The 12,004-nt window shown below is 38.8% G+C and overlaps 1 protein-coding gene across 7 annotated transcripts in view; it reads left to right on the top strand.

Annotated features, from left to right (window-relative positions):
• The first annotated feature begins 417 nt into the window (after window positions 1-417).
• Window positions 418-12,004, top strand: part of ZNF713 (zinc finger protein 713) — a 48,763-nt gene continuing 37,176 nt past the window's right edge. For 2 of the 7 annotated variants that reach the window (XM_045460215.1, XM_045460210.1), the window contains exon 1: window positions 418-524. In XM_045460215.1, coding sequence (XP_045316171.1) covers window positions 452-524 — 73 coding nt within the window. In that variant the 5' untranslated portion in view covers window positions 418-451. The other 5 variants (XM_045460216.1, XM_045460212.1, XM_045460211.1 and 2 more) reach the window with 5 other exon arrangements.

Here is a 12,004-nt window from a genome sequence, read left to right as displayed (position 1 = left end):
AAATGCAAATATAAAAAGAGGAAAATTATGGGATTCCATAAATACCTTCCAAGCAATGAACATGCTCCGTTTAAATCATAACCTTGTGAATGTTAGTATTTGACAGTACCTATATACTTGAAAGGTTTTCAAAGATGAAATATGTTAAATATTATAGAATGGCATTAAGAGATCAACCATGGCAATCAATTTTGATGATGGAGAACATTTTGAATCCCAATTAAGCAAGTTATCCCTGTTAAAAGAATTTCATTCTTCTCATCAGTAGACCTGTATTACAAAACAGAAAATTGAATTCAATCATTAATTATATTTTGAGTCTCAGTACAAAAGGAGGGTGGGAGGGGTATGCCGGGACTGAGGAGTAGGAGGGCTTCCCTCGTCGCCTTGGGACGCAGCAGCTACAGCGCCGGGGAACCGGGCAGTACAATGTTTCCGATTGGCAGGGACTATGGGAGGGTCCTCGGCCTTCCCTTTTCTTCCCCCCACCTTCACTCCCACCCCTACCCCAACTTCCACCCCCGGTAAGCGAAATTTTGCGAGGCCTGGGGCGGAGGTCCGAGCCTCCCGGGTGAGCGCTGCCCGCGAGAAAGCCGACCGGGGCAGCGGGTGGGAGTTCCGAGTCCAGCATGTGGGAAGCGCTCTGCCTGGGGCGCCGCTGGCGCATGCGTATCGGGGAGCTTCAGCCAGCGCGACGCGGTCGCCATCGCGGGAAGGCTTCCGTTAGAGCGGGCCTGGAGCCGGCGGCTGGTCCAGCTCCAGGGACCCAGCCGCTGGGCGTCATTGGCTCAGGCTGCAAGGCCCTCATCACCCTGTCCCGCCTAGGTCGGGCCCGGCGGCGGTGGCGTCAGGGGGCGGAGCCGCCCCGAGCGCCCTTTGTCTGTGGAGGCTGGTGAGTGCGGCGTGCCGCGGGCCCGGAGGCGGGCGAGGGGGAAGGGCGGGCGGCGGCCCAAGGGTGCCCGGGTAGCGGTCGCAGTCCGCGTTCAACTCGGAGTACCTCTGCAGCGCCGTCCTCCTTCTCGGAGACCCGCGCCCCTTCTTTGATAGAAAGGCCGCCCCATCCCAAGAGTACAAACATATTTTCCTCTGGTATCTTCTGCAGTTGTTATTTGGTGTGGGCATGGGTGGGTGTCATTTTTTGGAAAGTTTTTCCCCATCTCAAGATTATTAAAACCTTAACCTTTACTTTTTTCTAATGTTTTTAAAGGATTTTTAAAATGTCTTTTTTACATTTGTACTTATGTTGGATATTAATTTGTTGTCAGGTGTTGGATAGAAATGAGCCTTTTTCCCAGTTGTCCTGCCATTATCTATTGAATCATTTTCCCACTGAATTGAAATGACACTTCTGTTACATTCTGCAGGCGTGTATATACTCGGAAATGTTTCCAGACAGTTTCTTGCACTGCTCTGACAGTTTTTGCACTGTGTTTTAATGTTAAGTATGTTTTAATATGTGGCAGAGCAAACGCCCCCTAATTATGTCCTCTGACAGTAATGATCTATTTCTTTTGACGTATTTGGAATTGTTAAAAATGTAAAGGTCCAAAAATTATAATTCTCTAAGAGAAAGAATTGATCGTGGCACTTAGCGGTGCTCAATAGATAGTTATTAAACGAGGGAATGTTTGTTGAAAGTCACTGTGCTGTTGAAAATGTTTACGTTTCCTTGTTGCCATCAGGATAATCTAGTTTCTTAGAAGTGCCTTCAAAGCCCTTTATGATCTTAATATTGCATAATATTTTGCCATCCACTCTTGCACATCGTGCTATAGCCATACCAAACTGTTTAAACATGACACTAAACCCTCTGGGAAAAATTCATTCATTTGATTATGTCAAAAATTTAAATTTCTGTATTCAGAAAGAACAAAGGGCTAAAAACAAGAGACATGAAAAAATGTGCAACATGTGTAGGAGACAAAGGATTAATGTCCATAATATGTAAAGAATCTCTGTAAATAGCAAAAAAAAAAAAAAAAAAAAAAAAAAAGAAAGAAAAGAAAAAAGAAAGAAAGAAACAACAGAAGGAAAAAGGGAAAATGGTCAAAGGATATGCACAGGCAATTTATAGAATACAGGTAACCAAAAAACAAAACAAAACAAAATTTCTAATGCTTAACCTCATAAGTAACCCTAGAATGCAAATGAAGACAAAGATATTTTTCACAAAATAGAAGGGAAAAATATAAAAATATTGATGATAAAAGGTGTGAGGGAAATGCCCAGAAGAAGGACCCAGTTGTAAAATTGAGGAAGACACTTTGGATGGCAGTGTGACAGTACCTACCAAAATGTTAAATGAGCTCACCTGGCTCAGAAATTTCATTCTGGAATCAGTCCTGCAGAAATAGTTGCACAGGTACACAATGTGTAAAAAAGTGTGTAAAAAGAAGTTTTATTTCCATATTATTTGTAATTGTGAGAAATAAGTACGCTTAAATGTTCACTAGGGATATGCTTAAATCTATTATGATAGATCCATACAATGGAATACTGTGCTGCCATAAAATAGAATAAGGTAGTTTATTTTGAAGTTAACAAACAAGGAACAATTTAGTGAATAAAGACATTTAGTGAATAAAGGATGCTAGAGAACAATGGCACGTAGTGTAGTGTGCATCATATTAAGTACGGATGTGGTTATATATGTTCATAAATGCACAGAAAAGGATGTACACCAAATGACTGACAATGATTTATTTCAGAGAGGGAAATCGAATAGAGAAGAGGGATTGAAAGTCACTCACATCTTACTCAGTATATTCCCATGTTTTGAATACTTATGGTTTCATGTAGAATGTGTAAAAAAAATTAAAACATATATTACATGTGTAAGGAAAAAACACTTGATCTTAGCCGAAAGACCGAGAAGCTATTTCTTGTGTAAGGAAAAAACAAAACAAAAGCCTCACATGAACTTAAGATCTACACAGGGGGGAAAGTGTTTTATGATGCAGAAAATTTTTAAATTAACTTTTTTTTAAAGCAGCAAAGAATAAAAGACAAATGATAACAAGAAGACTACATTTGTTATTTATGTTATACCAAGGGAGTTGCTGTTTACTGTCTGTGTTCAGGGATCCCCAAGACTACCCTTAGGTTCAATGATTTGCTAAAATGACTCACAGAACTCAACAAAACTGTTATACTTACAGTAGCATAAGTATTACAGTGAAATGATACACATTAAAATCAGCAACAAAAAATGCAAGTAGAGTCCAGAAGAGACCAGGTACAAGCTTCCAGTTGTCTTCTATCAATAAGAGTCATGCAGCTAGCATTTACATCCTCCCAGAAGTGACATGTAATAACATGTATGCAGTATTGCCAACCAGGAAATCTCCTCCAAACCTTGGCATCCAGAATATTTATCGGAAGTTGTTCATGTAGGCATAGCTGACCACCTGTGCTGCTGACCTTCAGTCTCCAGTCTCTCCAGAAGGCAAGCTGATACCACATGGCCCAAGGATCCCACCATAAATCCTCTTTTGGCATGAACTTTCTGACCTGTCCCAAGGCTTCAGGTAAACAGAGACACTCTTAACAGGCAGGGTGTTGCAAGGCTATAGATTATCTTTCAGGAACCAGGCCACGATCAAACCTTTCCTTAAAATGTACAGTCTGGGCCACCCAGACCTGCTTAGTTCATCCTTTCCTGCACTCTGTACTTTGTAATAAAGAATTCTTACAAATTAGTGGAAAAGGCAAAATGGTAGAAAAGTGGACAAATTACACAAAAGTGTAATTTATGAAAGAAGAAACATGAAAACTAAAAATGTAAAGTCTGCCTCCCATGTTATCTAAGAATTACATTCTAAAGCAGTAATTATATACTATGTATTATATTTAAAAAGAATAATGCTGGGGCGCCTGGGTGGCGCAGTCGGTTAAGCATCCGGCTTCAGCCAGGTCACGATCTCGCGGTCCGTGAGTTCGAGCCCCGTGTCAGGCTCTGGGCTGATGGCTCATAGCCTGGAGCCTGTTTCCGATTCTGTGTCTCCCTCTCTCCCTGCCCCTCCTCCGTTCATGCTCTGTCTCTCTCTGTCCCAAAAATAAATAAACGTTGAAAAAAATAAATAAATAAAAATAAAAAGAATAATGCTGATCATTCTTGGCTAATGGTCACTCTCCTATATTGTTGATTAATATGAAAAATGGTACAACCTTCCTCAATAGTGTTTTGTCTTCCTTTTGATCCAGCAGTTCCACTTCTAGGAATCTATCCTAAAGAAATAATCACACAAAATTATGCCAAGACTGTATAATGTTTGCTGTCGTCTATAACAGGAAAAGAGAAATAAAGCTCCCTAAATGCCTATTAATAATTAACTTATTAAACAAGTTTTGGGTATTGCAAGCAAGTGAATATACCATGACACTATTTTTTTTTCCTTTTTTATTTTATTTCTTTTGTATTTTATTTTATTATTTATTTAATTCCAGTAAACTTAACATACAGTGTTATATTAGCTTCAGGTGTACAATAAGTGATTCGACAATTCTATATACTATTCACTGTTCATCATAATAAATCTACTCTTCAATCTCCACCACCCATTTCACCATCCCTCCCCACTCACCTCATCTCTGGTAACCATCAGCTTGTTCTTTATAGTTAAGAATCTGTTTCTTGGTTTGTCTTTCTTTTTTTTTTTCTTTTGCTTGTTTGTTTTGTTTCTTAAATACCACCTGTGAGTGAAGTCATATGGAATGTATCTTTTTCTGACTTGACTTATTTTGCTTAGCATAATACTGTCTAGCTCCATCCATGCTGTCACAAATGGCAAAATTTCATTCTTTTTTGATGGCTGATTAATATTCCATTGCATATATATGCCACATCTTTATCGATCTATCTGTAGACACAGGCTGCTGTAAACAGTGTGGCAGTAAACATAGGGGTGCATGTATCCCCTTGAATTAGCGTTTTTTTGTATTTGGGGGTAAATACCCAGTAGTGCCATTGCTGGATCATAGGGCAGTTCTAATTTTAACTTTTTCAGAAACCTCCATAATGTCTTCCACAGTGGCTGCACCAGTTTGCATTCCCAACAGTGCAAGAAGGTTCCCCTTTATCTGCATCCTAGCCAACACTTATTGTTTCATGTGCTTTTTATTTTAGCCATTCTGTCAGGTGTGAAGTGACACCTCATTCTAGTTTTGATTTGCATTTCCTTGATGATGAGTGATGTTGAATATCTTTTCATGCATCTGTTGGCCATCTGGATGTCTTCTTGGGAGAAATTTCTGTTCATTTCTTCTGCCCATCCTTAATTGGATTATTTGGGAGGTTGGTTTTTTTTTTGTTTGTTTTTTTTTTTTTTTTTTGGTATTGAGTTGTTATTGTATAAGTTCTTTATATATTTTGGATACTAACGCTTCATCAGATAGATCATTTGTAAACATTTTCTCCCATTCAATAGGTTACCTTTTAGTTTTGTTGATGTTTCCTTCGATGTGCAGAAGCTTTTTGTTTTGATGTAGTCCCAATAGCTTATTTTTGCTTTTATTTCCCTTACCTTGGAAGACTTATCTAGAAAAATTTTGCTACAGCTGATGTCTGAGTACCTGTGCCCTCTTCTGCAATTTTTATAGTTTCAGGTTTTACATTTAGGTTTTTAATCCATTTTGAATTTATATTTGCATATGGTATAAGAAGGTGGTCCAGTTTCATTCTTTTGCACATAGCTGTCCAATTTTCCCAGCACCATTGTTGAAGAGACTGTATGACCCTAGTTTTTTTAATATTTAGATTTTTGTTTTCTGTCCTGAAGTGATATACACAATACTGTCAATTAAAACCCAGATTTCAGAAAAGAAAATCAGACATATAATAATGACATATGCCATATTATAATATGTGTGAGAATTAGTATAGAAAAAGCTGGGAAGTATGTATCCCCAAAAAACTGGTTATCTCTGGGTAATGATATTATAAGTGATTTTCTTTCTGCTTTTCTATGCTTACAAAAATTTTTGTTTTAATATTTGTCAGAAAATAAAATTAAGGTGTTTCCAAGGTAGAGAAAAGGTGTGGAGAGAGAAATCACTCTGACTCTAGCATGAAGAAAATACTGGACTGAAGTTAAGGACCAGTTTGATGGATGCAGAAGTAGTCAAAGTGAGAGATGATAGTGGCCTGAATCAAGGTAGTGGAAGTGAAGATGGGACATTCACTACATATTTAAGGGGATAAATTTACCAGGATTTGACTTTAATTGAAGAGAGAGACTAAGGGAAAGAAAGAAAGAGAGGTCAGGAATGGCATTCAGGTTTCAGGCTTGGTGGTGCTATTCATTGAGATAGGGAATTTAACAGGAGAATAAGAACAGTATGTAACAAACTGATGAATGGATAAAGAAGTTGTGGTTTATATACACAATGGAATACTACTTGGCAATGAGAAAGAATGAAATATGGCCTTTTGTAGCAACATGGATGGGACTGGAGAGTGTTATGCTAAGTGAAATAAGTCATACAGAGAAAGATAACATATGTGTTCACTCTTATGTGGATCCTGAGAAATTTAACAGGAGACCGTGGGGGAGGGGAAGGAAAAAAAAAGTTAGAGAGGGAGGGAACCAAACCATAAGAGACTCTTAAAATCTGAGAATAAACTGAGGGTTGATAGGGGGTGGGAGGGAGAGGAGGTTGGGTGATGGGCATTGAGGAGGGCACCTGTTGGAATGAGCACTGGGTGTTGTATGGAAACCAATTTGACAATCAATTTCATTTTTAAATAAATAAATACTAAAAACAAAACAAAACAAAAAAAGAACAGTATGTAACATATAAATATGTCTACTATGTGGCATTTGGTTTTAAATATTTTCAAAATATTCACTTACTTAATCCTCAACAAACCCATGAGGCAGGTACTATTATAACTAGTTTTACAAATGAGGAAATCGAAACATTGAAAGGTTGAGTAACTTAAACAACCAAACTCACACAGCTAGTAAGCTGTGGAGCTAGGAATCAAACCCAATCAGTTTGGCGATAGAGTTGGTGTTTATGCATACTTCATTGCAAATATATGGCAAGAGGCTTAAGAGAGAATGAGTTTGGGACATGTTAGGTTTGAGAGATCTGAGGGACACATGCCTGGGGATGTCCAGTAAGGTGGTTGGGTAGATATGTGATTATGTAGCTCAAAAAAGATGATCAGTGAAATCATGGCAGTGGGTAAAGCTGAAGGAATCCACCTGAGAACAAATAGAAGAGAATAAACACAAGTACTAACAAATGGACCTAACTGTATTACAAGTGAATGACATAACCACACTGAAGGAAGTGGCAAAGAAAAAAATTAAATTATTTTAGAAAACACTATCTTGACGAGATACTGTATAGCTAAAGACAAAGAGAACTCTACACAGATGCTGTAATTTCCAGTTAATAACTGTGTTTGTCACAGGGGTATGAGTCAATTCTGAAACTACTTTATGTATATACCAAAACTGAACAAATAAGTAAATATATTGTGGATACTAAGAGCCAACAATCTTCCTCCTTTCCTCACTGGTAACTTCTTTGTTGAAGAAAGAAGTGAGGAAAAGAGGAAGATTAAAAATGAGCCCTGAGGTATTGGATTGGAATCAGAGGTGTCATAATGAACTTGTAGCATTTAATACATAGATGAATACAGTGTGTGGGGGGGGGTGTGTGGGTGTGTGTCCGTGTGTCCATGTGTCCTATCTCTCCTAGAGGGCCTAGAAGCAATGATACCCCAGTAGCAGTGAGCACAGCTGATCTTTGTGCTGATCCAGCACCCAGATCTTTGTTTCTAAGCACTTCTCCAATAAAAGGAACTAGGGCTCCTTGGAGAAGTTGATTTCTAGGGCTGGGCAGGGATAATACAAGAACTTGAAACATCTTACAGTGCCAAGAAGTGCTCAAAATAGGATAGCGGCTGGTCAGAATAACATAGGAGCCTCCAACTGGCCAAAGCCAAAACTATTTGTGCAATAAAATAATGATAATATTGGTGCTTACAAAATATTCATGAGTTCATAGTGACATAAATAAATTAGTAAATAAATGATAAGAGATATGGAGCAGCTTTTCCTTGCAGAAAAATTTCAGTTAATAAATTAGTGGGAGGTATACCTGGGTGGCTCAGTTGCTTAAGCGTCAGACTTTGGCTCAGGTCATGATCTGACAGTTCATGGGTTTAAGCCCTGTGTCAGGCGCTGGCTGACAGCGCAGAGCCTGCTTCAGATCCTGTCTCCCTGCCCCTCCCCAGCTCCCTCTCCCTCTCTCAGAAGTAAACATTAAAAATGTATACATAAATAAGTTAATGGGAAAGAGAGAAATAGAGAAATCACCATTAGACCAACACTATATTACTAATTGTTGCAGACAAGATAAACTGATGGATGCTAAAGTTAGTGGGTTTGAGAAGAATCAGGATATTTATATCTTCAAGTATCTCCCCAAGATATTTATCGGCTACAGAGGGAAAGATGGTTGCTCTACAGTAGAGAAGCCAGGTGAACACCACCTTAACCAAGTGATAAAGGTTAACATTATCATTAATGAAGTGTACCAACATCATAAACCCATTAATGTGATGTAAAAGATAAAAGATCACTTCTGTGTTATTCTTGCCAAAAATACTTAGCTTCATTCCAACCATGAGAAAACATCAGACAAACCCGAATTGAGGGACACTGCAAAATAACTCATCAGTACTCTTCAAAAGTATTAAGCTCAAGAAAGAGAAAGGCTGAGGAACTTACAGATTGGAGAAGACAAAGGGAAAAAACAACTAAATTCCATGTGGGATCCTGGATCAAAGAAAAAATACTACTAGAGAAACTAGTAAATTTTGAGTAGTTTGAATTAATAGTATTGTACCAATTTAAATTCCTTGTTTTGATCATTGTACTATAGGCATATAAAATATTAACATTTGGACAAGTAGGGTGAATTGTATGTGGGAATTGTGTATTATTCTTGTAACTTTACTGTAAGTCTAAAATTGGTTCAAAATAAGTTAAAAATAAAAAATAGAAGAGGAAACAGAAGAACCCTTTCATTTACTCATTTAGCAGATACTGAGTGCCTACTATGAGCCACATACTGAAAGTATTAAAAGTGGAATAGTAAATAAGACAGAAAAGATTCCTGTCTTCATGGGGGTTAACATCACACAATGGTGAGGTATAAATAAAAATGATGACTACAAATAATTAACAATGATAAAAAGTGCTACCAAAAAAAAGGAAGGTGTAAATGAGGGACCTCACATGTCTGTGATATCAAAAATCTTCCTTGATTTAAACTGAGACCTGAAGGAAGAGTATCATCTGGAGTGGAGGAGGGGAGATACCACACGGACACATTTAAGGACTTAAAAGCAGAGCTTTGTAGATGAAATCTCAGAAGCAAGCAGGGGAGTGGCTTGAAAGATCAGGAAGCAGGTCACAGGATTTTTTAGGGCTTTGTATTCCAGCCTAAGAGCTGTAGGGAGCCACTGAAGAATTTCAAATAAGGGACTGATATGATCAGATTTGTATACCTTTAAAGATTCCTTTACTTCACCTGTGGAGGGAACAAAGATAGATATTGAAAACTCCTAAGGAACAACAATATGTAAATGGTAGGCAGAGGAAAAGGGACTAGAGCATAGCCTGCTGAGAAAGACTGTGGACATAAAGCAAAACACAGCTGTTAGTAATGTCAGATACCCATCAGAGCTCAGGAAGTAATAAAGCCCATTGCATGAACAAAAGTGTTGTTGGCATTCCTAACCAGAGCAATTTTAGCGGTGTGCTGATGGCAAAACAGAAGAAAGATCATAGATAATTGAAAAATAAATGGGTAATGAAGAAGTAGAGACAAGTACTAACAATCCTTTGAAGAGCTGTAGCCTTGAAAAAAGAATGGATATTAGTTACGAAAGGGCATATAGCCAGTGAAAGTTTTTAATGCTGGGAGAGATCTTATATGGTTTTAAATTATGACAGAAGTCAATAAAATGAAAGATCAAGTTGCAGATCAAGGACTGAGAAGATATATGCTAGATTCAGGCCTGTAGGGAGGCTGGAGAGAATGGTTTGATCCTAGAGAAGAAACATTTTTTAAGGCAAATCCCTAGGCCAAGAATACTCCCCCAGAGATGCCATTTCATTAGGTCTGGGATTGAACCAGTGAATCTGCTTTTCAGCAAATGCTGTGTGATTCAAGTGATCTGCAGACCACACTTTGATAAACATTGCTCTTTTTTTCTATTTTTCCCCTATACTAAGCCACTCCTGTCTTTTTTTTTTTTTTTTTTAATGTTTACTTCTTGAGAGAGAGAGACAGAGCATGAGCGGGGGAGGGGCACAGAGAGAGAGAGAGGGAGACACAGAATCTGAAGCAGGCTCCAGGCTCTGAGCTGTCAGCACCCAGCCCGACGTGGGGCTTGAACTCACAAGCGAGATTATGACCTGAGCCGATGTTGGACACCCAACCGACTGAGCCACCCAGGCACCCCAAGCCACCCCTGTCTTCACTTTCTTCCCATCCAGTCTATAACATAAGGTTTCCTGATTCATAGTCTAGCATTTTGTAAGGGAAGAAACTTCAGAACTACTATGGCACCGAAAGTGGGTGACAGAAGTAGAATGATGGCGAAAATCACTGGCATTGAAGACGTTAACAAAATTAGAGGCTCTGATAATGGTTCTGAATTCCTGCTTGCTTAAAAATCACTTGTGAGGCACTTAAAAAATGTATAGATGCCGGACTTCATCTCAACAGTTTTTGGGTGGAACCTGGACATGTATATATACGTTAATATATACATGGTCAAGGAAGTTCACTCAGATTTTTGGAAAAGCTTGGAGGAAAAAGGGTGTTAAGCCGGAAGTCATTCTTCATCTGAATTGATTATAATTTTAGTATTCCTTAGGCAGTCATGGGAATTACTTACTTTCCAAGCCATCATGGTTACATATTTGAAAAAGCCTGTGGTGATACCACAGGCTTCTCTGGAAAGGACTACATGTGTATTGTATGAAAAATTACACACAGTTTGGGGATGGAGAGTGGTTGGTTTGGGGGGTTTTATGTGTGTGTGTTTCCAATACAGGAATTAAAAGGGAAATTTTGAGAAGGGGATCAGATTAAAAAATGAAAAGGGAGAGAACAGGTACTAAGAAGAACTTCAGAGTATACTAGAAGGAACCTAGGGCTGTGAACCAGGAGACCTAGGTTCTAGAACCAGCTCTTTCACTTAGTTCTATGATCTTCAGCTTCAGAATCCTCCTTTAAACCAAAAAGCTGAGAACTAAATCAGTGCTTCCAACGTGTGTTCTCTGGAAACTTAGTCTCATCAGATGCCATAAGAAAATTCTCAAATAACTAAGTTAGCAAGCAATATATATTTGACATGCTCTTTATCCCCTTGGGTTCACACGTATGAAGGAGAAACCCTGTTCTGCCTAACTTGGTAAATGCTGTTTTTTATTATTGTGATTATTTATTATTTTGTAAGTGGTTTTGAGGTGATTGGGTTGAAACCATCAGAGCATTCTCATAGATTCTGTCTGGCTCTTCAGAGAATAGGACCCTTTTAGAGCTTTTGCTTGGTGAAATAGGACCTGTTGTTGTTGTTTTTTTTAATGTTTATTTATTTTTGAGAGAGAGAGAGAGAACAGGGGAGGGGGAGAGAGAGGGGGAGACACAGAATCTGAAGCAGGCTCCTGGTTCTGAGCTGTCAGCACAGAGCCCGATGCTGGGCTTGAACCCACAAACCATGACATCATGACTTGAACTGAATTTGGACGCTTAACCGACTGAGCCACCCAGGCGCCCCAGGCCCTGATTCTTAAAATGCTTTTAAATTACTCCTGAAAGGTGTACCTCTTAGTCAACTGGTTGTAAAATGTTGAATTCATGCCCTATCTTGGGCAGTGATTGGCTTCCTCATCTAACAAGGCCATTCCACTGGAACTGTGATTTTCTCTTCTTAAAAAAACTTACTTCTCAGGAACGACTTCATTCTTTAATA

This window comes from Leopardus geoffroyi, chromosome E3 (genome assembly GCF_018350155.1).
Source record: "Leopardus geoffroyi isolate Oge1 chromosome E3, O.geoffroyi_Oge1_pat1.0, whole genome shotgun sequence".
Taxonomy (NCBI): domain Eukaryota; kingdom Metazoa; phylum Chordata; class Mammalia; order Carnivora; family Felidae; genus Leopardus; species Leopardus geoffroyi.
Note: the sequence above shows the minus strand (reverse complement) of the source record. Positions and strands in the feature narration are given on the sequence as shown.